Here is a 24,721-nt window from a genome sequence, read left to right on the forward strand (position 1 = left end):
ACTCTGGGTCGCTTCTTTCCGTTTGAGATTTTACATTTCACAGTTTATGGCTGGGGTGTTTATTTGGTCAGAGTGAGTTTCCCCCACTAGACTGTGAGTGCGCTAACGCAGGAGCCTTTTCCACCCCGTGCACCACTGCGCCCACGGCACCCACCAAGATGCCTGGCCCACGGAAAACCTGCAATAAATATCCGTAGAATGAGTGAAATCGAAGCCGACGGCGAAGGGAGGGGTTGGACAGGAGTCAACAGCTCAGGAGAGAGGTCTCTGAGTTCGAAATAAAGATTTAGGGGTCATTTATTGGGAGGGGCGGGCGGACTCGCCCAAGCGGTGTGCCGAATGAAAACAGTTTGTAATTATTCCAAGAAAACCAGCCCAGCCTCGCACTCACTGCTCAAACATGCCGCGGGCTCCCCTCCGCCCAGCTGAGGCTCGAACAGGTTACTGCCCGTCCTGGTGGTCCGAGCCACGTCTCTAAAACACAAAGGTGGGGACTGAGTCCAAACGCCCACCAAAGCACGCCCCCCACAGCGCCCGTGAACCTCCCTTCTCAGATACCCACTACTGGCCTGTCTCCAATAGCTGAGGAAGCCCCCGCCTCTTCCGCCTGAGGTGACCGGAAGTGGGTGGGGACACCGGAAGTTGAGGGGAGTTTCCTGCAAGCTCGGCTTCCTCAACATGGCAGCGCCCTTATCAGTGGAGGTGGAGTTCGGGTGAGTCAGAGAGTTGGGGGCGCCGTGGGGATGAATGGAAGTCTTGGGGCCCGGAACTCCTCTCCCTCTGCCTTGGGGTCTGTCACGACCGAATCTCCGAGGTTTCCGGCTCCTTCTTTGAGCGACGCCATCGCCTCGGAGAGCTTGAGAGGCTCGGTCTCCTTTGGCGACGAGGCCGTATGTCCGGGAATAGAGGCGCACGCCCGGCTGTGGAAGTGCGGGCTGGGCACTCCTCGGTGCCCCGCGCCCTGCCGGACTCCAAAGGCGGGATGGTTAGCAGGCGGCCTCTCTACCTGCTTTGCCAATCCCGTTTTGGACCAGGCTGGTGAGCCTGGCACCTGAGCTCCTCGAACCGAGAAGGACCACCCTTCAACTCCTTCATGCTTTCCTTTGGGCAGCAAGTCTACCTCCAAGGTTCTTGAAGCGTTGTTTCTCGTGGGATGTGTGGCCAAGACGAGACACCTTTCTTCTCTTTCGCAGGATGTGGGGGTGTGAAACAGAGCGGAGCCCTTTTTAGGACGTCAGTACATGTGCTGAACGCCCTCCGCAGCCGTGGAGATACAGGGATAATAAGATAGCACAGTGAAGGGGACCCACCCTGACAGTACAGATGGAAAGTGCGGGAAATGGGCGCGCACCAGTAACGGAAGAAACGCAGATCAGGGAGAATGTCTCCTCAAGCCGCTACTGTCTTCGCCTATGTATGATTTTGGAGCTGAGAGAAACCGCGGAGTTCAGAAGGAAAAGAAACTAAGACCCTAAGAGATGGGTGGTGTCATTTCCAGAGTCATATGGAAGCTTGTGTGTGTGTGAGTGTGTGTGTGTGAAAAGACAAACAAGCCTAGGCTTCTGTGAAAAGAAAAGTCTGGAATGGGAACTCTAAAACCTCTGTCCCTAAATGCCTTTTCTTCCATTGGGTACCCCCAGTTTCTTTCGTGCTTTCCCTTCATTGGGTAGTTTATTCACCAGTCATTTATTAAGTGCGTACCATGTGCCAGGCAGTGAGCCAGGCACTGAGGACACAAAGATAAATAGAACTCTGTCTATGTTTCCCAGTGTTCAGCGTTTCTGTCCCTGAGAAGTGGGGTAGTCTCATGAATATTAAGTGCATTTTAATTGACTTTAATTAGAACCATACTGGTTTGGCCTCCTGACTGTTTTTGCTTTACCGACCCTTGGCGCAGCCATGGCCCCCAGCGCCTGGAGGTGCTGGGAGGATCCCCAGTGCTTTGGCAGGCCTCCGCAGAGCTGGAAAGGGAGAAGCTGCAGACTGCCAGGGTTAAGGTTTGTCTACACCCAGCTTACTCTTCAATTTCGCTGCATCAGACGTGGTATCTTGTTCATCAGAAATGCCTTCTGTCCGGTGGCAGCAGTAAGGAACTCACGTGAGGAAGAGAGGGTCCTTGCGCCCCAGAGCTGCAGACCAGCTTAGTTACCCCTTTTCTGCCCTGGCCACCTCCAGCCTCAGCCTCACTGTTGCTCGAGACTCCCCAGAGCAGCAGTGAGCTCCGGCAAGGCAGGGCGACCTCGCTCCTCCACCCGTTTGCCCACCGCCACCCCCCCCCCCCCTGCTGTGGTGTCTCATGAGAATCCCAGCTTCTCAGGAAGCAGGAATGCCCAAGATGCAGGGCAAACCCACATTCCTTCTCTCCCCATCCTTGACCTGACGCGTGTTTTTGTCCCCGGCCCTTCTTCCGTTCCGTACGTCTCTCAGCAGACTCCCTTCACCCTCGCTCTGAACCTGAACGGGTTTGCGAAGAAGCTGCCTTGCACGTCAGTCTCTCCCTTTGGTCCCCTGACCCTTCAAGGGGCTGGTGAGGACCCGGCCTCTGTCCCCGGAGCAGGCGTCCTCCCAGCCCCGCCAGCTGGGACAGATCCTTCGGGAGACCGCTCACACCGTCCTCGCTCTTCCCAGTGACCAACTCTGCCCTCCTTTGTCTCACCCCCTGCGCTGTCCTTAGCGGGGCATTTCCTCGGGTCACACGGGATTCAGAGTGTGTAGTACAAATGTGTTTTTCCCCAACGGTGCAGACGTGAGGTTCCCTCCTTCTTTTCCCGTTCCCCCCTTCCTGAGCCTGGGAGGTGCTGGCACAGGGAGGGAGTGCCGTTGAAGTGAGGGAAGTGGGAGGGGTGGGCACTTTCGCTCGTGGCAGATCGGGTGCCTGCTGTGCGTGGGGCCCTGCTTCAGGCAGAGCTCACATCCCAGCAGGTAGCGAGGAAAGAAACAAAAACCTAAAAACACAAGGAGGTGATAAAATAAAAGAGTTCAGCTTTGGTTCTCTTCTGGGGCCAAAACAAGCCCCTTGCCTGCCCTCCTGCATCACTCCAGGGGCTGGGTGTCCACTTCACTCCTGTCCAGATGTGCTGACAGCAGAAACCCTCTCGTGGGGGGCTAGTGAACCCAGTGGTGACAGGTCACTGTCTGAGGCAGGTCACCCCCTGGTCCCTCATCTGCCTGTAGAGGGAAAACAGCTTCAGCCTCCGAGCCTGGCACCGCCAGGTTTGGCCTGGGTCCCCGTGCCTCCAGCTCCCACCCCTGTTCTCTGACCCCCAACTCCTGAGCCCCTCGCCTGTGGCCCTCCCCCACCCAGCTGCTGCATGTGCCAGCCCCCACCCTGGAGAGAAGGAGGCCCTTGGAAGGGGATAAATGGAGGCTCTGTGCAGGCTCGCAGCTGAAACGGCCCCGCACACAGCCACAGATGGGCCTCCTCGCCCCCTCCGCATTTCTGCGTCGACAAAGCATGACCTTGTTCGGATGACAGTCGCCCCATGTTTCCCCCGTGACAGTGCTTGCCTTCCCTGTGCCCCCCGGTGGACCGTCTCAGGACATCTCTGCTCCCCGACGTCGGGAAAGGGCGGTGGGGCGGGAGGCCTCGCGCCCGGCCGGAGTCTGTTAAGGCCTTCTCAGTTAAGGGCCACGTGAGGTCTGGGACGGAGTCAGGGGAGCACGAGGGAGAGGCCGTGCGGGGCACTGAATGAGCCCTGGTGTCCCCGCCGTAAGCCCTGGCTGCTGGCCTTGGCCGCGAGCGTCTCTGCCGGATCCGCCTTCCCCCGTCCAGGTGCTGCGCACACACAAGCGGACCGCACTCTGCCCTCAAGGGGCTTTCTGGCCTCGGGGCGTCCTGGTTTCCTTTCTGCCAAGGCCCCTGGGGCTGAGCGGACACCGGTCAGAATCCAAAGCCTAGTTCAGCCACTGCCCCTGTGACCTTAGACGAGTCACGTAACCTCTTCAAACCCATGCTTCTCCACCGTGTGGAGTTGACAACGGCTGTTCCCCTCCCGCCCTCCCCGGAACGGCCCGAGGGTGAAGTGAGATGGAGAACGGGCTTGCACGGTGCTGCGCAGGGGGAGTCTCACCCCCTGGCCCTGCGGTGTGCCCTGCAGACCGGCGGTGGTCGGTACGAGCAGGGACATTCCACTCCCTCCCCTGGCAAGAGGGAACCCCAGGTTCGAGAACGTGGACTCACGAGCCTAGGGGCCAGGGGCCGGGCAGAGGTGGCGGCCGGGCTCCGCCCTGAGGCCGACAGCACCGAACCCGAACCCGGGTGCTCAGCTGCCTCCCGAGGAAGCAGGGGGGCAGAAGCAAAAGTCTGCGAGTTTGGGTACTTGGTTACTGGGAACAACGGTTCCTATCCCACTTCACCATGTCGGGAAGTCACGTTTGAGAATCAGCCAGTGGGACCCCAGGTGTTCCCAGACCTCAGATTCCAGCACCTCTCGGGCTTCTGTTTCCAGGCCCCCCCTCGGTTTTCAGTCCCAGCGAGGTGTTTGCGGGAGCTGACCCGCTGTCCTTCTCTGGCCCTCCTCTGCAGGGGCGGCGCGGAGCTCCTGTTCGACGGTGTGAAGAAGCATCAGATCACCCTGCCTGGACAGGAGGAGCCCTGTGAGTATGGGCTGTCTGACCGCCCCCGCCCCCGCCCCCGGGGGCCACGGGCCAGGAGTGTGCGGGGCCACTCAGCCCCATCCAAGTGGGAACGGTTGGGTTTCCCTGGCCGGAGGGAGGGAGGGAGGCAGGGAGGAAGAGAAGTCACCAGAGTACCCTTCCCCGATCCTCCCTGGGACCAGCCAGTCCCAGCAGGGTGGTAGTGAACTTCAGTCTGTGAATGTGGGCTCTATATTCAGACAGACTCAAACGGGAGTCCTCTCACAACCTTAGGCCAGGGGCCTCGCCTCTTGGCTTCAGCGTTCTTACCTGAGACTCGGGCACGGCCGTCCCCCTCCCTCAGGGTTGTTAGAAAGAGCATCTCTGTTACTATTAGCTGGCAGCAGAGAGAGAGGTTCTCGTGAGGAGGGTAACCTTCTCCGAGAACGGAACAGTGCGGACGGGCTCACGTTATGGTGAGACTATTGAGATGAGAACGTTTCCAGTCGAAAAGGAGGAGGGAGGTTGACTAAAGGAGACAGTGGGCTTTCTTCTTTTGTCCGTTCAAATACTCGTTCATCTTCGGTTAACACGCTGACACTGAGCCCGTCCTGAGTGGCAGACCGTGTACCAGGCACTGGGGACAGAACCGTGGGCGAGAGCCAGCCCCGCCTTCACAGCCGGCGGCGGGGGTGGGGGGGGGCGGGTGGTGAGGAGGTCCAGCTGGGTAAACACCCGTGCAGTGTGGACGTGGGCCAGCGTCCCAGCTACGGGGGTGCACCTCGCGCCTCGCAGCGATGCCGGTCAGAGACGAGTGCACAGGACCCTCGGGACAGCGAGCCCAGCTCACCTCGGGCCGAGACGCTTGGGGGGAGGGCAGGCAGTCGGTCAGCAGGCAGGGGTCTGAGGTTCCTGGAGGCGGGCGGTGGAAGACGGTGAGGTCAGACAGGATTCTTCTGGAACTAGATAAGCATCTGCCAGGAAGTGCCCCGTTAGCAGCCACACTCACTGGCCGCCAGGACTGTGTCCAGCCCTCCCTCAGGTTGGAGAGCAGCACCCAGGGTAGGTCCTCGTGCCCCGTTCAGGCGCCGGTGGACGCCCTCCAAGGAACAGGGCACTGCTCCCCTTCAGCTGGTGGTGGGTGTGAGGCTGAGGTTAAATGTTGTAGATGTCAGGACCGCGGGATTGTGTGTCCTTGGTGGGGTGAGAGCTGGGGTGGCAGAGGCGACTGTTTCTCGGCTTGACAGAGGACCACCCAGCCTCGGGAGGGAGCAGGGGCCCTCAGAAGACGTCTCAAAGACTCAGCCTTGCCCTGACCAGTGTGGCTCAGTTGTCTGGTAACCAGAAGGTTGTGGGTTTGATTCCCAGTCAGGGCACACACCTAGGTTGTGGGTTTGATCTCTGGCCTGGGTAGACCTGTACGACCCCTGGTCCAGGCGCACGTGGGAGGCAACCCAGTGATGTTTCTGTCTCATGTCAACGTTTTTCTCCCTCCCTCTCTCTCTCTGAAAGCGATGAAACAAAATGTCCTTGGGTGAGGATTAAAACAAAAAGCCCTGGCTGGTGTGGCTCAGTGAATTGAGTGCCAGCCTGTGAGCCAAAGGGTCGCCAGTTCGATTCCCAGTCAGGGCACATGCCTGGGTTGTGGGCTGGGTCCCCACCAGGGAGCACATGAGAGGCAACCACACACTGATGTTTTTTTCTCCCTCTCTCTCTTCCTTCCCCTCTGTCTAAAAATAAATAAATCAAATCTTTAAAAAAGATTCATCCTTAAAGATCTGCCTGAGAAGTGATTAAAATATCACAATTATGATTTAACTTCCCCCTGCATCGTGCATTTGCACGAACATACATCCTCAGGTTTAATCATTCCGGCCCTTTTCATTCATTCTTTGGCTAAATGCTTACCAAATGCCAGCTGTGGAAGTCAGTCCTTCATTCTTCCTTGCAGTCAGCACATCTTTGAGTGCCTCCTTCGTGCCAGGTGCCGTGCTGGTTGCTGGGTGTTTGGTGCCAAGTGAAACACACAGCTCTTGCCCGTGTGGAGCCCGTGCGTAATGGGAGTGGAGCCGGGCGGCGAGTAGGAGTGCGGCTGTGTGAGTGGGGTCGCTGGCGGGAGGGCAGAGGGTGCTGGGAGCCAGGCGATGGGGTCAGGGAAGGCTTCTTTTTTTTTTTTTTAAGATTTTATTTATTTATTTTTAGAGAGGAAAGGGAAGGAGAGAGAGAGAGAGAGACATCAATGTGCGGTTGCTGGGGGTCATGGCCTGCAACCCAGGCATGTACCCTGCCTGGGAATCGAACCTGTGACACTTTGGTTCGCAACCCGCGCTCAATCCACTGAGCTACGCCAGCCAGGGCAAGGGAAGGCCTCTTTAAAGCGGTGTCCCGGAGGCTACGTTTGAAGGATGAAAGGGAGCCAGCCCCATAAAACTGGGGAGACAGCAGAGGTGCCTGGGGCCTGCTCCAGGCCAAGGACGCAGCCCTCGTGGTCCGGGGACCGGAAGAAGCCCGGTGTCACCAGGGGCGCCGGCTGAGTTCAGTGTTGGTAGGCGAGGCCCCAGCTGGGTGCGAAAATCATTGTCACAAGTTCCTAGGTGGCAGCTGTCATCCCGTTTTACAAAGGGGAAGTCCAAACCCAAGTGCCAAGGACCTTCCTCCGAGCCACACGGTTGTGTAGATGGTGGAACTGGGGTTCAGAACCAGACTCCAGGGGCTCTGTTCGGGGTCCTTGCACGGCACCGCTGGCCCGGGAGGCTCCCCGGGTCACGTGCCATCGCACGCTTGGGGTGTGCTTCCAGGTTTTACCCTTTTGTTCATTTATATTCATGCTTTCAGCAGCTAGTTGTTCCGATTTTCATAATGACCCCAGTAGACACATCCACCATCGAGGACACCACGAGGGGGGGAGGGAGAGGGAGAGAGAGGGAGAGAGAGGGAGAGAGAGAGAAGGGAGTGACCTGCCCAGAGTGACTGGGGAGCAGGGGCCAACCAGGTCTGTGGTCCCTCAGCCTCCCTCCGCTGCTTGCAGGGCGGCCAGGGCCTGCCTCCCCTCTCCGGGAAGCAAGAAAGGGAAGGAGGGGGGTGGTTGAACGGGCCTTTCTGCTTGGTCTTTGGGCCCTTGGCTGTGACTCTACCTCTGGTCCCCATTTTTGCCCTGCTGTGCCCAGAGGCTTGGGTCACATCACGGCCGCATGGCTGGTTGGCAGCTGCCAGGCCTGACCCTGGCACACGGGAGCCCCGCAGTTGCCGCTAGGAGCGTCTTAGTCTTCCCCCAAGCCCGTGCCCAGATCGGTTGGTTGCCTGGCAGCCTTCCCAGCCCATGGGCTGCCCCTGGCCAAGTAGGTCCTGGAGGCTCCAGCGGAGAAAGTAGCAGCCGTAAGATTATGGATTGTCACAAGTCTGACGAACAAGGGGACTCCAGGGCCCTGGGTCTTGGGCCAGGGGAGGGCTTCCAACCCAGCCAGTTTGGGAAAAGAGGACGGCCAAGGCCAAGGCCAAAGCCAAGGCCAAGGCCACGGTGGGTGAGACTGCAAGAGAGGAGTCCTGGCCAGGCCATGTAGCAAGTCACTGCTTTTCGAGAGCCTCCGTTTTCCCATACGTGAAATGGGAGGTCGGGCTAGATTTCGTTTCATTGAGCTGGTTGTCTGTTTCCCACCCCCAGTTCGGAAATGTTGCTGTTGAATCAAGCGCACAGCTCTGGGAGGCAGGGCGTGCTGACCCTAGGCGGCCGTCGTGTCCGTAGGGGACACCTCGACAGCCGTCTGCCCGGAGCAGGCCCTGTCCTCGGTTGTGCTGACTGGAGTTGGTGGGCACCCACCCGCTTTGGGCGCCTGCTGTGGCCGCGGGCGGCGGGCTTTAATGCTCAGGCTTCAGGGACCCCTTCGTCTCAAGGCTCGCAGCCCAGGCCTGGCCAGCGGCCTGGGACAAGCCTGGAACTTCGGGGGACAGGCTGCCCCAGCGTGGGCACTACCTGCCCCGGCCCCCAGGCGGAGCCGTGTCTGCCCCCCCCTCCCTGCCCCTCTTCCCCTGCCCTGCCATTGTGTCAGAGGGTGGCCGACGGGGGAGGGCAGGAGCTGGAGGGAGCTCCCGGGCTGGCGCTTTAAACTGCTTAGCATGCATTTCACAGCCTCTCTGGGGCCAGCTGTTCCTTTCTTTGCTCTGGGGCCTGTTTGCTGATCCCCTCCCCACCGCCCTCCACTCCCCCCACCCCTCCCAGTCCCTGTGCAAAATTGCTTTTGAAAAGATCCACTTTCTGCTTAATTAAACAATGAGCAGCGTCCCTGCGCAAATCTGTAAACCTCCTTCTGAGGCCAGTTTAGCCCACAAACTGCTCCATTCTTGCCCCCATTCACTTGTAAATGGGCCCTCTGATGTTCCCTCTACCCTCTCTCCTCCTTCACCCCCCAACCCCGGCTCTTTCTTCTCCCTTTCAACTGAGGCCGGGGTGGGCGCCCGGGAGAGCCTCGTCGTGGATGGAGCCAGTGGACGTGGTGGGGACCGGCGTGGTTTAACCCACGCAAGAGAAGACTCAGGAGGCCTGGCATCTGTCTCCCCCAAATCTGCGGGGCAGGCCTGGGGAAGGGGGGACACATGTGTCGGCGTGGTCCCCGTGGGACAACCGGGCTCGGTGGGAATGACAGGAAGACGGATTTCTGGAAATCCGTTGAGAGGAGAGCTCTCCCTGGAGCGAGCAGGGAGAGGCGGGCTGAGGGTCTGTCGCAGCGAGGATTTAGCATCACATGAGACCTTGAGATCGCTCCCTCGGCCTGAGAAACGACGGCTGACACCGCTGGGGGGCCCTGCCGCAGTGGGTGGCCAGTGTTCCCAGACACGGACAAGCCCACTGGGGTGAGGGGGCCTGTGGGTAAGGGGCGTGCATGGTGCCCCGCGGCCCGCAGCTTTAGGCTCCGGCAGCCCAGAGGACAAGGAGCCCCGAGTCACCGGGCGCAGGGGCGTGTGGGTCCTGAGCGTCTGGCGCTGTGCGGGCTGGGCCCGCTGCTGGCTTCGTGCCCGAAGGTGGTTCGGCTTTTGTCCCCATTGGTTGGAGGACGACCCTGAGACTCGGGGAGGTGAAGTGACTTCCTGCTCGAGGCCATCTAGCGCCAGTCCCCGCCTCCAGACACCGAGCCCTCAGCCGCTCCAGCAGAGTGGCGAGCAGCTCCCATCACCTGCTTTTCCTCAGGCCGGAAGGCCAGGCCCCGAGGCTTCCCGCCCCGCACACCTTGTGTTAGGGTGCTCCTCTGCCTCCTCTGGGGCCACGTGCCCAGGGGCGCTCTGGCCTCTAGCAGCCACCGCCTCAGGATGGGATTCCTTGCAGCTGGGTTGTCCTGGCAGCGTCTGAAGGGTCTGAACCTCTAAGGTGGAGGGAAGAGGAGGCTTTGAGATTTTGCGTCCTGACATGTGTCATCAGTTTGGCTCAAATAAACTCTTACACAGCCCTGGCTGGTGTGGCTCAGTCGATTGAGTGCCGGCCTTCAAACCAAAGGGTCGCTGGTTCGATTCCCAGTCAGGGCACATGGCTGGTTTGCAGGCCAGGTCCCCAGTAGGGGGTGTGTGAGAGGCAATCACACATTGATGTTCCCCTCTCTGAAGAGAAACAAATAAAATCTTTAATAAAATAAATTTTTAAAAATAAGCTCTTATACAGATCCAATAAAGAAATGAAATAGAGGGAAGGCCAGTGTCTGGGGCCCCCTCACCATTCTCCCAACCGCTCTGCAGCTTCTGGTGGAAAGCTAGTGAATCCCACAGAAAACCCCAGCCAGCCCCAGCACTGTCTGGTTAATGGTTGGCTGACTCTACCTCACTCTCCAAAGCAGTCTGGGCTGAGCACGTGCCCGGGGTGCCAGGCCCCGGGGCAGAGTGTGGAAGCGCAGGGCATCAGGGAGAGGCAGAAGGCACAGGCTCCTTTCTGCATCATCGGGGAGTCACGGCGGCGGTACGCCAGCACAGTGCCGAGAGCTGTGCAGGGGCCATCTCGTTCCCTCCTCACAGCCGCCCCACGAGACGTTCTTACCAGTTCCATTTTGCAAGGAGGAGGCTGAGGTTCATGGAGTGCCTCACCTAAGGCCCTGTCACTGGAATGCGGGGGGGCTGAGGTGCTGCGCTTGGGCCTCTGTGCCGTGCACCATGGCCAGTGCCGGGTCCTCGCAGCGCGCCCCGGTGCTGGCGACGCTGTGTGTTTGCACTGGCCTCGGCACGCACATCAGGGAAGAGAGACACGGAGCGTGGCCCGGGCAGTTGTGGGCTGTGCGCCCTCGGAGCACAGATTTGGCAAATGCCTGTGGGGTTCACGGGGCGGGGGGGCGTCTCTCCCCGAGCAGGCCCCTCGGGGCCCACACGTGCCCCTGGGGGTCTGGGCGCTGGCTGCCGCTCATGCTGGTCTCCTGGCCTTCCCTGTTCTGTCACCTTGGAGCTGCCAGTCCCTTCCAGCCTCGGGTCTTCCCATGCGTGCTTCCTTCTGCCTGGAACGCTCCCCCAGCCTTCCCTGCTCACCCTTCAGGCCTCCGCTTCGAGGTTACCGTCCTCAGAAAAGCTTTTTCTGATCCTTCGCAAAGGAAATAACGTCTGTCACAACTAGTTAAATATGTAACGTCAGCTCCACGAGGGTGGGCTCTGTGTCTCTCTCACTCACTGCCATCTCCCTGGCACCTGGCACATAGTAGTTGCTCAGTAAACGTTCATCTTACGAGTGATTGCACGGGGTTCCAGGGGAAACCCGCCCTCTGAGGCGGTGGGGAGGCAGAGGACACTGGGGCCAGGTGAAAGGGAGACTCCCCGGAGGGAGCCGTCCTCAGCCACCAGCCCCTGACTCTGCTTAACCCTTCCTCCTCCCCTGGGTGCCTTTGGAAGCCGACCATCTGGCTTGGAGGCCATTTGCATATTGTCTGGGCCTCAGCAAGCCCAGCAAGATGTCCCTGGGGGGTGTTTCAGGCCAGGCCTAGGAGCCCTCGCAGCCTGCCATGAGTCCCCTCCCTCCCCACCCCCAAATCCAGGCATGGGGGAACAATAAGGATGGTGATGTGGTGGCCTCACCATGGTAACAGGTTATCAAGAATGTGGGCAGGCCCGGGGGGTGCAGAGGAGGGAGGGAATGACCTCAGCAAAGAGGAGCATCGTGATAAATGAGCCAGCACCGGCAGCAGACTCGCCCCCAGCCCGCCCCTCCGGGGCTCCGTGATGCTGCCGAGGCTCGGGTGACCCCAGCGTGACCAGCGGCCACCCCACCCCCCGCTCGTCCAGACTGGAAGAGCGGCCCCCCCTTTAACACAGCTGGGTCAGGTTCTGTTCGGGATGGCCAGGGCTGTGCAGGGGCAGCGGGTGGCCCTCGGGCCGGGCGCCACCCGGTCCCTCTCGGCGCCTCTGCGCACACGGGCAGAGCCGGCCCGCCAGGCTGGGCTGATGGATGCGCCAGACTCCGGCGGCTCTGTCGAGCGGCCCCAAGACGTATGGGCTGGCAGCCCACCAGACAGTGCCGAGAGGGAGCCGCGGGGAAGCCTCCGGCACCCAGGCCCCAGGGGCCGCAGCCCGCGGGGGGCAGCTCTCCCGCGCCCTGCACTCCGGGGACCACAAGGCCCCGGCCTGCTCCGTGTTAATAGCAGGTTTTAAAATTGAAAGGTGACGTCTCGGTCCACAGACACGTTGCCCACGGCCCTGCGCTCTTCTGGCGCCCCAGGGAAGTCGGCCTACAGCAGAGGGAGCCGTCGTGTCCAGGGTGCGGCCGCGCTGCCTTCCGGGGATGGTGTGCGGGCCGTGGAGGGCGTCTTGCAGCCCTGCCCGAGGCGGGCCCTGCGCGCGTGACACGCTCCTGGGCCCGGCCCGGGAAGGACCGGTGCTCTCTCTCTCTGCCCGGGCAGCCCTTCTCTCCCCCACGTGCCGGGACTCGGGCTCTGGGTGGAGAGACCAGGGCCCTGGGGGCCCTTTCCAGCTCAGCCTGAGATCAAGGTCTCGGGGTGGGCGTGGCCAGTCCCGAGGTCCCCACTGGCTTCTCAGAGACCAGCTGTCTCCCCAGGGCCCTCAGTCCCCCAGTCACGGCAGGGAGAGAAGGGACTCCCACGGCCTCAGGAGGCGGCCGGTTCGAGGAGCAGCAGCTGAGAGCCGTCGCACTCCAGGAGTTTCCCGAGCCAGGCGTCGGTGTGCTGTGCCCTGGGACCCTGCTCCTGGGAAAGGGGAGGTGACCCTGGGGACAGGTGGCCCAGAGCCTCCACGCGATGTGCAAGGAGCTTGGTGGCAGTCCCACAACCACAAAGTGGCAGCTATCGGTGTCAGGGGAGCAGCAGAGGCCCTGTGACCCTGAACCTCTTGCCTATCCGGGGCGGCACCCACAGCCCCGGGGTGGGAGAGGGCTCCATAAAGGGGGGCCCACGGGGCAGCAACTCGTCAGCTCTCTGGCTGGTGAGGGACCCTGCTCCCCCTCTGCTGGGGGAATTAACCGATGTTTTCAGCTCAGCGATTGTTGCTCTTCCCTGGCGAAGGGAAGTGCATGCAGACCTTTGAGGAGTCCAGCGGAACCCCCCGCCCGGGGCTGGCCGGGGAGGTGGGGGTTCACGGGGCTCCTCAGGAGCCTCCGGCAGCCTGTCTAGATGCGGCCATTGCAGACCGCCCTCCGGGACTTGGGAGTGGGGTCTGCCGCCCAGCCCCCCCAGATGGGACAGTGCCTCCTGCTGTCTGCCTTGGGTCCCTTTCCAAGCCTTCAGTAGCGCTAGGTGGCACTTCCTCTGAAGACCTTTCTGGCAGGTCACTGGCCCTGCTGACCTCCTTCCTCGCCTCAGGAGTCCACAAGGCCAGGGGCCCCGGCAGCTCTGGCTAAAGGGGCCCCTGAGCCCCACGGGCGCTTCCTGGCGGTGCAGGCAGGGCCCGGCGGTCGGGAGTGACCGGGCTCACAGCATTGTGTTCTGTGCCTTCCCCCCCAGGGGACCTCCGGAACCTCCTCGTCTGGATCAAGAAGAACCTGCTCAAGGAGCGGCCGGAGCTGTTCCTCCAAGGAGACAGTGTGTGAGTCCCCTCTGCCCTGCCCTAGGGGGGGGATGGGGGGGCCACCGAGCCCCATCTCCGAGCCGGCCACAGCCTGCCCCGGGCCCTCGTCTCCTTGCCTTCCCCCGAGCTCTGAGGCAAAAGAGCTTTCAGTCTTCTCGCTGCCATGCTGGGTTGTCGGGAATGTTTTAAACATCAGGTCAGGGAACTGGTACATCTCTCAGGAAACTTGGATTCCTCCTTCTGCTTGCCACAACCTTGCTGTGGGACCTTAGGCAAGTTACTTTACTTCTCTGGGCCTCAGCTACTCTCTCTGTTCAGAAGTACTGAGGACAAGATGCTGCCCAAGGTCCCTTTCGTTCCTGGACAGTCCGGAACTTTCCGCGATGATGGAAGTGTTCTGTGTCTGTGCTGTCCAATATGGTAATCGGACGCCGGCTACGAGAGGCTGCTGAGCCCTGGAGATGTGGCCAGTGTGCATGGGGAACTGAATACTCAGTTTCATCCAAAGGTGATTTAAGTTTGAATTTAAGCGTGGCTAATAGATGCCATGCTGCAGCAGTCCCCGACCTTTTTGGCACCGGGGACTGGTTTCGTGGAAGACGGTTTTCCCACGGGCAGGGGTGGGTGGGGAGGGACCGGAGGCCTGGCTGGCCTGCCGGTCGCCTCCTGCTGTGCAGCCTGGCTCCTGTCCGGCCTCCACCAGTACCTGTCCTCTCTGCAGGGCCTGGGGGTTGGGGGCCCTGCCGTTTGGGACAGCAGAGGTCCAGGATTCCAGGGGGTCACTGTGTGCGTGCACACACACATCGTTCCCTTTCTCTGGAGACACCCCTACCCTCGTCCACAGCTTCTTCACCCGCCCCAGGCCCGGCCCAGCTCAGCCCCCTCGGCAAGGAGCCAGGCTCCGTGTGCAAGAAGTCACTTGACTTCTACAACGAGGCCGGCCGAAGAGTGCGCTTGTCCATCTGCCCGGAAGCAGAGGCCACCAGGACGTCCTGGGGGCTGAGGCTGCATCCAGCCCCTGGCTCAGGCCATGGCCCAGCAGTCATGGAGGCCACCCTCCCACCCCCCGAAGACAGTAAGGCTGGGCACGGCCCTCACACCGGGCATGGCTGCTCTGTGGCTTTTCCCTGCTCAGGGCTGCCGTCGACCGCCCCTGGGGTGGGAGAGCTGAGACGGGCCCTTGGGAAAACACACTGCTGCTACCCACGGGTGCCCCCGCAGACGCAGGCGAGCAAGCCCCTTGCCCTCCATCCCGGCTCACCCTCGCGCGGGCCTTGTGGGGAGGCCCTGTCGTTGGCCTGTGCCCAGCTGGGGACGCTGATGCTCAGAGAAACCAAAGGACCTGCCTGAGGTCCCGGGGCAGGGAGGCAGGGATGCTGGGATTTCCACCTGTCCCCACGACCATGACTGTCGGACCAGGTTTGCTTTAGAGTCGGACTGTCACCTCCACTTCCTGGGACATCTGTCACTGGAACTTCAGGGGGAAGGCTCCCGTCACACTCTCCTGCAGCCCAGAGGTCTCAGCCTCGCTGCCCTTGCGACTGCCCCCTGCCCTTCCCCTCCTGCTGCTCACCCCCCGTCTTTCCCGCAGGCGGCCAGGAATCCTGGTGCTGATTAACGATGCCGACTGGGAGCTGCTGGTCAGTACCTGGGGACACCCTTCCCCCGGCCCCTCCCCGTGCCGCTCTAGCCTACGAGGCTGCTCAGCCTCCCATCCCGAGAGAGAGAGGGAGAAGAGGGGAGCTAGGGGGAGGGGTGGGCCATCCTCCATCCGGGACGTTTGCAAGTTCAAGTACAGGGCACCCGGTTCTCCCCCAAAGCAGCCAGGGGCTCCCCTCCCCCGGCCCATGGGCTGAAACAGGGAGAACGGCCCTGACGGCACCCTCCTCCTCTCTCCCCTGGACCAGGGCGAGCTGGACTACCAGCTTCAGGACCAGGACAGCGTCCTCTTCATATCCACGCTGCACGGCGGCTGAGGGCCCCCCCTCTGTGCCTGGGCCCCCTGTGGGGCGGGGAGGACGACCAGACCTCCCCTCGGACCCTGCTTCCGGAGCTCCCTGTCCCCCTCGGCTGCCTTCCTCCCTGCTCTGTCCCCTGAGCTCCCTCCAGGCAGGGAAAAGAGGGCAGGTGCTAAAATGAGCCTTTCGCAGGCACATGAGCAGGGGAAGGCGGGCGGGCGGGCGGGCTCCTGAGCCCAGCCCTCCCTCTCCCAGCAGCTGAGGTGGGGGAGGGTGCCCCTCTGGTTTGCCAAGAGTAGAGGGGGGCCCTGGGGCCAGGTGATCCAGCTGCCTTCCATTCCTGTGTCTCCGTCTAGACACTGAGTGACCACTGACAAGGCGCTCCAGCTCCGGGTCATAGTGGCCTCGTGGGAAAGACGAATGGCCCTCAACAGCTGGTGGGATGCCCCTCCCTCCTCAGACATTGGAGGCGTCCCCGCCTCAGTTTCCCTATCTGGACAGTAGAGGGCTCTGCCTGTCCCCCACTGATGTCATTGTGGAACCCCAGCTGGGGTCCCCTATTCAGTGCTGACCCCCTGCCCACCACCCAGCAGCTGCTCTTCCAGCCACACCCCTCCTCCTGCTCCCCCCATCCCCAGCCCTTGACCCTGGCTGGCCTTCCCCCGCCCACCCCCCCACCCCCCACAGCAGGCCACCAGATGGGCTCCTGCGACCTTCCCCCAGCAAAAGGCTGCCTGCAGCCCGTTCTGGAAAGGAAGGAATGAGCTTAACCTTGGACTGTCAGAGGCATTGGAAGGGTCAGTGTGCCTCAGTTTCCTCCTCAGCAACAGCTGATGAATTACAGTGTCTGAAAACGTGGGTGACACTGACGTCACAGATTAGGCTCCCTCTCCCGTCCTGCCTCCTGCAGGAAGCAGGGCTGGGGCAGCAGCACCTGGGCAGGCGGGGCGGCTCACCCCTCCTCCCTCCACCCTTCTGGAAGTCTCAGGGCCTCCTCAGGGCCTGCAACAGCTGGCCTCGGGCAAATAAAAGACTGGGTTGTTTACTAGCCTCGCCTGGAGCTTTATCCCTGGAAACCAGAGGCATCCCACATGCCCTTAGCCACGGCCTCTGGTCCACTCTCTCCGTCTGCACCCAGGGCTTTCAGAGCCGCCCTTCACCCAGAAAAGGGCAGGGGTCGAAACCCTCGCCCGACTGTGAGGGGGCAGCCTGACCAGGCCGTCCGGAGAAGGGGGTGGCCAAGCCCAGTGGGGGTCCCAGGACACACAGTCTGTCACACGTCTGTCCGAGGCCAGGCTTTGTCCCGCCAGCCGCGGCCAGCAGCCCCAGAGCCCCAGTCACAACGGGGTGACGTGGATAAGACCACTGAGCCCCTCTTCCCCGTGACCTGGAGAAAAGCTTTCTTTGCTGGAGGGAGACCTCAAAAAAAAAAAAAATAGGGCATTAACATTATCTTGCCCCGAACATTGCTTGTCACTAAATATCGGCCGGCCGTTTGAGGTGGGATTTCCTCTCGCTCTGTGGGGGTGAGATGCTGGTCTGGGTGCCCCAGCGCGGTGCTGGCGGCGGCGGTGGTGGCGCTGGGCACTCTCCAGGCCCGAGGGGCCAGCTGCACCCTGGCTGGCGGACGAGCTGCTCTCCGGCGCTCGCTCTGCAGGTGGAGGCCCTCGGGCCCCGCGTGGGTGGAGGCAGCCGTGCTGGGGTTGTTGGTAGGAGGCGGTCTGGGTGCAAATGGAGGCGTTGTTGGGACCCGGAACGCGGTCTAGAGAAGCTGTGGGACCAGCCCACGCGGCGTGCCGAGGTCAGGGCTTCCGAGTTTAGGGAACAGAGCGAGGGGCTTGCAGCGGCCCCCTGCAGCCTGTCCTCACCGCCTCCCTGCAACCCGGACGTCTCCCCTGCCTCCAGCCCCTCCGAGGGGCTCGTTGTCCCTCCCAGGATTCCAGGTCCTGGGATCTGGGCCAGCGGATTTGTCTCTCACCTGCACCGGGGCCCGGGGGTTGGAGACAGGATATCCCTCCCCCCCACTGCACCCCAGTGAAGACTGAGCACTAGGGCAGGAGGATGCGCCGGGAAAGCCGCGGCCTCCGGGGCGGCAGGGGGTGCAGGCGGCAGCGCCAAGCCACGGTCCACAGCATTCGGGGTCATTTTCAGCCCTGAGCCTGAGAAGGGTCAGGGACAGGTGACCTGACCTCAGCGCCAGTGACGCCCAGCTGCCCCTTTCCCCTGGGCAGCTCCTGACCCCCAGCCTGTGAGGAAATAAACGAATAAGTCCCACCATCTCCGAAGATTTGTCTTTAATGAAAAGGGTTCGTTTGTCCGAGTTCGGTTTCCGGAGCCGAGGCGGCCGCCCGGCTGCATCGCACCGTCCCCCGCGCGGCTCGGCTCCGGCCGCGGCGGCTGCAGGAGGCTCTGCCCTTGGGCCCCCCTGGAGGGGCTGGCCGGAGGGGTCGGCTTATTGGGGATCTAGGGGGTCGGTTTAGGCCTTTTCTTTGGGGGTTATTGGTGGGGGGCTAGGTGAGAACCAATTCAAAACGAGTTAGCGCCTTCCGCCGGCATCTCCTTTCGCTCCGACTTCCTGCAGCTGGCCCAAGGGCCGGCTCCCGGGACCCCCTTCGGGCCCTGCTGCCGCGGCGTGCCAGCTTCGTTTCGGCCGAAATTTGAAAAAAGGGGGGACACCGCGATCGCCTGGAGGACGCCCTCGGCCAGGACTGGTCACCCGCGGAGGAGGAGGAGGAAGACGACGAGGACGAGGATGAGGATGGCGACGCTGGCGGCGCGCACCGGTGTCTCTCGTGCGCGGCCGGGCCGCCGCGATCCTGGCGCTGGGGCCAGCCAGCCGCCGCTCCGAGCGAGCGAGGGGTCTCGCCTTCGCGAGCTGGGTCCCTGCGGCTTCCGCCCCTGTTGCGCCCGGAGCTCAGCCACAGATGTCCAGCCACAATTCTCGGTTGGCCGCAGACTCGTACAAGAATTGCGTTTGGACAATCAGTGGCGAAGCCCCTGAGTTCAGGGCCCCCGGTCTCCCACGGGGCTCCCCCTCGCTCCTTAAAAGCGGGGGACCGGGAGACCTCCGGAGCTGCGCGCCCGACTGCCTAGCAGACGCTCAGCGGATGCGGCCCGTACCGCGGTAAGGTGGAGGGGCCGACACGCGGGTCCCGGCCCTGCTCGGGGAGTCCCCATCGCCCCCCGGCGTGCATCTCCTTCCGTCGCGGCCCTGGGTCCCTCAAGTGGCCCGCTTTGGCTCTCTGCACGGCCCCAGGTTGGGGGAATCTCCGTCAGGCCCGGGGAACCCCGACTCCCCTCTCCCCACCCCCAGCCTGGGCTTCCCGCACTCGCCAGGAATCCAGAAAGCGGGGGCCCGAGGCCGGGTGGCGTCTCCGAGCCCGGGTCGGGACCGCCGGACTCGTGGGTCCCCGCCCCCGCCGTCCCCGCGCACGCACCGGCTCCGGTGCTCTCCGCTTCCCTGTGGCTGAGTCTCGGCCGGGGCGCCTGTCGTGGTGGCGGCGGTGGCCGGGGCGCGGCAGGGAGCGCTGGAATGCACCGCCGGGTCACCTGCCGTGCCCGGTGAGCCGGGCTGGGAGCCGGCGGGCTGGCGAGGCGCAGGGCTGAACCCCAGCGGGCGCCTCTGGCGGCTCGGGGCCGGGGCGGGCTTTTAGTGGGCCGCTCCAACAATACGGGCCTGGCGCGGAGAAAGGGGCTCGGCTGCAATTGGTACTGGATTTGAATAACGCCACGGGGCCATCAATGGTCATTGTGTCGGCGGGTAATGAATCTCCGCTGTCTCTCGGGCTGGCCAGGCAGCTGCAACCTGCGCTCAGGCTGCTCTTAAAGACATAGCGTGCCCCTCCCCAGGGGCGCCCCCCCTGCACTGGCCGGACCCCTCGCCCTCCTACCCCCACCCTGCGTCCTAGACTCCCGGTGTCCCCCCTGCTCCCTCCGCTGAACCCTTCGCCCGTCGCCCCCTCCCTTCTCCTGGGCCAGGCACCCGCATCTCGGCCCTGCACTCCCAAGGACCTGACTCAGGCTCCCGGCCTTGGCTGAGCTTCCCTCTCCTGCCCCCGGGGGACTCCTGGCTTCCTATCTGCATTTAAGCTGAGGCCTCTGGAGCCCTCCTTCCTTAAGCCCCTGCCCCAGGGGCTTCTAGCTGGCGGGTGTGGGGGAACCGTTTGGAGGTCAGAGGGTCGCCCCTTTAAAAAGGCTCTGTTGAAGCTTAAGGGAGGGGATGCAGTCCTGACCCCCAGGCTGAAGAGTTCGTCTCCAGTGACCACGTCCAATCCGTCGTTCCGCCACCCCCACCCCAACCCCCCAGGAATCCGCAGGCTGCAGGGACCGAGGACAAGGGCGCTCCCCAGGACACCTCCTGCAGGCTCCTGGACGCCTCGGCTCTGGCAGGGGCCGGGGGTGGGGAGCAGGGTGGAACAGGGGCATGGAATCCTGTCTCTTCCCCCGGACAGCCCACCCGTCCCGGAGCGCAGGGGCTCTGTCTCGCCCACCCCCACCTCCGCCAGGAGGGGGTTCTCAGTCTCCTGGGGCAACACATGCCCAGTTTCTCTCGCCACAGCCCTCAGCCCGGCTTCCCCAGCGAAACTCACCCCCCACCCCGAGGGGAGTCTGTGGCCATTCTTCCCATACCTCCTGCCCTCCATCGACCCCAGGGGTCCCCTCATCCCCTCCTCACGGCTGGGGGCCGCCTTGCCACGTGCCCCCCTGAATTATCATGTCGGTGTGTCTGTTCTCATGGGGACAGGAAGTGGGTGCTACTGATCCCACAGGCGCCTCCGGGGCCTGGCGTGGCCCCTCCAGTCCGCCCTTGGACGTCTGCCGATGACTGGACACGAACCACGTAAACCTCCAGGGATTTCTTACGAAAGCTGAAGAAGCGTGGCATCTGGGGAGCCATTCCTGGGGTGACGGCTCTTTGTAGAGAGGGAGCCCGGCCGCCTAACTGGGGCCTCCCCAGGGCCCTGCCCATCGGGCGACGACGCCAAAACACACACGCGCCGCGGGGGCCGGGCACTGTGTGCACTAAAGGTCGTGGTGGCCTGCTGACGCCCCCCCAGCAGCTCTGGGAGGCAGGCGCTGCTCTCAGTCCAGCCTCGCAGACACGCAGACGAGGAAACTGAGATCGGCAGCAGGGCGGGTTGGAGCCTCGCCCCCAGCGGGCAGGTGGCGGAGCCCGCCGCGCGCTGGGTTCCCGGCCTTCGAGGCACGGATGAGAAGGGGACTGATGGGAGTGCTCACTGGAAACCCCAGACTCACCCCCCCCAAAAAAGGGGGGTCTCCAAACCTGGGAGAACACCCAGTGTCCCCTTATAAATTAGAACCTTGTCCCCGCCCCACCCTGGCCTGGCGGGAACAGGGCCCCGAGGGAGTGGCCAGAGTGGGCTCTGCGGGACAGCAGAGCTCTCGCTGCCCGCCCCCCCCACCCCCGCAGCTGCATCCCAGGAGGGGGCCTCAGCGGGGTGTCAGGGTTCTTTAAAGCCCGAGGTTCTGGGCAGCAAAGGGCCAATCTGCCTCACTCTCGCCCTCAGGGAAACTGCCGCCAGCCACTGAACAGACGTTTACAGAACGCCTACTGTGTGCCAGTGGGGGGCTGAGCGGTGGGCACAAGTCCCCAGAGAAGATGCACAGGGGGGCAGGTCAAGTGCAGGGCGGGCTGGGGGCGGGGGCAGGCTGCGGGAGGAGCCGCCCTGGGCAGTGGGGAGATAGGTAGGTGAACTTGGGTGGGCGCCGGTGGTGCTGACCCTGTTCCAGGCAGCGGGAACTACAGCATGCTGCAAAGTTAGCAAGCAAAAAAAATTAATTAAAAAATGGTGAGTTCTGGGAAAGAAAAATCTGGCATGGCTGGGCACAGAGAGAAAGAGGAAGTTTGAGGTGGACCTTGGGTGACCCTGCAGGACATGAGGAGGCTTTGGGATTTTCTCCTCCCCGCAGTGGGGAGGGACCCTGAGAGGTCTGCCAGGTTCAGGTGTACGTCTTCAAAGGTTTGCTGGGGCTGATGCCTGGAGAACGGAGGAGCGGGAGGTGGGGGAGGGGAATCGGAAATCGGGAATCGGGCCGGCGGAACCAGGGGAGAGCAAGCAGCTCAGCGGCTGCCGGTTTGCAGGTGAGAACCGATGGTGGCCCGGCTCAGGTGACGGCGGAGCAGGGTCCCAGACTGTGCTCGCCACCGTCCGGCTGGCCTCAGGTGGGCCACGTGGCGACGAGTGACATGCAGTGGGCACCTGCGCATACCCTTCGTCGGCTGGAGGCTAAGGGGAGCGCCAGACAAAGACCCACAGAGTCTGGTGTTGCCTCCCTAGAAGTGCCCGCCCAGTGGACGGGCAGACACACCGACACCCAGGCAGTCCCAGCGACAGCAGCAGAGCCGCAGGCCAGCGCTGCAGCTGAAGTGGGAGCGCGGTTCCCCGGGATCACCGGAGACCAGCCAGGCGTGCCGGCAGGGAGGCCGTGGGGCACTCCCGGAAGAGGCAGCGTGGCCATGGGCTCCCAGGGTCGGTGAACGCCAGGAGCCTGCCTGGCAGTCAGCACCTCCGTGAAGTGGGCACGTGGGGCCAGGCCTTCCTCCCGAGGGGTGGCCTTGGTGCTGCAGGGCCCAAACGCACCCTGCCTTGGCCGGCAGCAAAGCCGTGTCCTTGTCTGCACACGCACACACATGCACACACACAGGACATGTGTTCAGGCCCTGCGTGCACTCAGCCGCTCCCGGCCTCTGCTCTCTCGCTCCCCGTCTTCGACACTGACTCTGAGCGAGGAGGTAGCAGAGCTGTCCGCGCGGCCAGGTCAGCATGTCCTTCCTCCCGGAACTGGCATGGCATGCGCCCAAACAGCGTGCCCGCACGAAGGACCTGCTCAGTGAATGTCCGTCGAATGAGTGAATGAAGAATGAATGAGTGACTGCGTCACAACTAAATGAGTGGGTGGGTGGACGGACAGACGAATGAAGGAAAAGACAGATGGTGAGACACTTGAGGGGAAGGTGAGTGAGCGCAGCATCGATGGGGCAGGAGGGCCGCCCGCCCACTGAGGTTCCAGGCGTGGAGCTGCAGGCCTTGCTGTGCGTGCACGGGTGTCCCTGAGGAGGGCTCCCTTCACGCCGCGGTTTCCGTTCTGTGCTTCAGAGGCGGGCCCAAGGCCCAGAGCGTGGCGGGCAGGTGCCCAGGGAGCAGCTGCGGTGACAGGCCAGGCAGGCTGCACCTACGTGCCAGACGCTTCCCACCCCGTCTCGAAGTGTCCGCATCGGTCCAGGCTCCCCTAAAGCCGGGCCTGGCAGCCGGCGTTGGAGAAGAGAGCCCCACCGCCTCCCAGTGCGCACGCAGTGTGCCCGCAGTGGGCTTGCGCCTGCTCTGGGCTCCAGTCGTCCCACTCGTACTAGGAGAGTTCTCCAGGAGTAGCCGGTGCTCCTACGTGGTGACCGGTGAGTGGTCTACATTCAGAAACGAACTGACCCCTGGCCAGCGTAGCTCAGCGGGTTGGGCCTTCATTTCCCGGTCGGTGGCAGGTCCAGTCCCCGGTCGGGGTGCGTGTAAGGGGCAGCCAATTGATGTTTCTCTCTCACATCGATGTGTTTTCCCTTTTCTTTCTCCCTCTCCCTTCTCCAAAACCAAATAAATAAAAATCCTTTTTTCTGAATAAACGGATTGACAATCTGACAAAGCCAGACCACTGTCCTCACTCACAGAGGACCCTAAGAACCCCTGCATGACAACGTGTTTCTGTTTATAACCATGTCCCCCGCCCCCACCGGGATAGGAGAGGGCGGGTCAGGGCGGCCTTCCGAGCTGAAGCAGCCGCCTCCACCCACCTGGGCGGCTTCACCCCGCGATGCCGGGCTGTCTTCGCTGGACGCAGCCCTTGCTGGAAGCCTCTGGCTGCTCGGCTGCCTTACTCGCCTCTCCTCCAGGACGTCAGCCCCATGTGGGCAGAGACACCCCCCGCCCCCCCCCGTCCTGTTCAGTCCTGTGTCCACAGCACCTAAAACAATGCCTGACCCTTAGAAGGTGCTGACTTCTTTTTACTTTAACTTTATTGACTTCTTTTTAGAGACAGGGGAAGGGAGGGAGACAAAGAGGGAAAGACACATCACTGCGTGGTTGCCTCTCTCACGCCCCCTTCTGGGGATCTGACCTGCAACCCAGACATGTGTCCTGACTGGGAATTGAACCTGTGACCCTTTGGTTCGCAGGCTCACGTTCAATCCACTGAGCCACACCAGCCAGAGCGGTGCTGATGCAGCCAGGTGCTGAATAAAAGCAGTGCTTTTATTCAGTGCCTGGGTGAACGGATGAAAAGACAGGCGGGTGCACGGATCACTGACACCCAGCTGCCAATGCCGTATGTTCAGCACTGGGCCCCGGGCTGACACTTTGGTAGGTCACCGCTGCTTTGTGAGACGCCATGACCCTTCTGATTTTGCACACCAGGGACCTGAGGCTCAGAGGAAGCCGCTTCCTCCAGCTACAGAGCTACCGAGAGACAGAGCCAGGTTTTAGACAGCAAAACCCACGTCCCTAACCGTGCCACCGACTGACACCTCACTCTGTCACCCCGGGGAGGTTGAAGCCATTGGAAGAGTTGGGACTCAGACACACTGTCTAATTCCATTTATAAAAATATCCACAGTAGAGCCCTGGCTGATGCGGCTCAGTGGACTGAGTGCTGGCCTGTGACCCAAACAGTCACTGGTTCGATTCCCAGTCAGGGCACATGCCTGGGTGGCGGGCCAGGTCCCCAGTCGGGGGTGTTGAGAGGCAACAGATAGATGTGTCTCTAACACATCTCTCCCTCTCCTCCCCTTCTCTTCCCTTCCCTTCTCTTCCCCTCTCTCTTAAAAAAGAAAAAATAAAATAAAATTCCAGAATAGGAAAATCTGTAGAGACAGAAAGCAGATTAGTGGCCGGCTCGGGCTGGAGGGAGGGAAGCTGGGGAAAACGAGGGAAGGCTGATGAGGAGTTCGTTTCTTTGGGGTGTGGTGATGGGAGTGTTCAAAAATGGATTGTGGCGATGGTCGTACAACGGTGTGAACACACTGAAAGCCATTCAACTGTCCGTGTGAACTGGGCAGACTGTGTGGTATGTGAGTCACATCCCGATAAGCCTGTCATTCAAGGCAGCTGGGGCTCAGGAACCTCGCCTCTGCCACTTACCTGCTAGGCCCATCCCTTCGCGTCCCTGAGCCTCAGCTTTCCACCCAGTAAACTGGGAAGAATAAATGT

The 24,721-nt window shown here is 62.2% G+C and overlaps 1 protein-coding gene across 2 annotated transcripts; it reads left to right on the forward strand.

Annotated features, from left to right (window-relative positions):
* The first annotated feature begins 643 nt into the window (after positions 1-643).
* On the forward strand, positions 644-16,557 carry URM1 (ubiquitin related modifier 1). 2 transcript variants are annotated; one of them, XR_006786550.1, is made up of 6 exons: positions 644-713; positions 4,526-4,596; positions 13,488-13,569; positions 14,396-14,626; positions 15,143-15,191; positions 15,459-16,557. XR_006786550.1 is itself a non-coding variant. In XM_045846530.1 (5 exons), exons 1-5 carry the CDS (start codon positions 679-681, stop codon positions 15,525-15,527), a joined length of 306 nt encoding a protein of 101 aa, XP_045702486.1. In that variant the 5' UTR covers positions 644-678; the 3' UTR covers positions 15,528-16,557. The 2 variants fall into 2 exon arrangements, 1 of the variants encoding a protein (XP_045702486.1); XM_045846530.1 differs by lacking the exon at positions 14,396-14,626.
* The last annotated feature ends 8,164 nt before the right edge of the window (positions 16,558-24,721 follow it).

This window comes from Phyllostomus hastatus, unplaced genomic scaffold (genome assembly GCF_019186645.2).
Source record: "Phyllostomus hastatus isolate PE091 unplaced genomic scaffold, TTU_PhHast_1.1 phas_contig_495, whole genome shotgun sequence".
NCBI classification, from domain to species: Eukaryota; Metazoa; Chordata; class Mammalia; order Chiroptera; family Phyllostomidae; genus Phyllostomus; species Phyllostomus hastatus.

Excerpts from the sequence above, each read along its gene's own strand:
- URM1 (XM_045846530.1), top strand. The coding sequence starts at position 679 with ATGGCAGCGCCCTTATCAGTGGAGGTGGAGTTCGG. Across the intron at positions 13,570-15,142 it reads TTCCTCCAAGGAGACAGTGT|GCGGCCAGGAATCCTGGTGC; the intron begins GTGAGTCCCCTC and ends TCTTTCCCGCAG. Across the intron at positions 15,192-15,458 it reads ATGCCGACTGGGAGCTGCTG|GGCGAGCTGGACTACCAGCT; the intron begins GTCAGTACCTGG and ends CCCCTGGACCAG.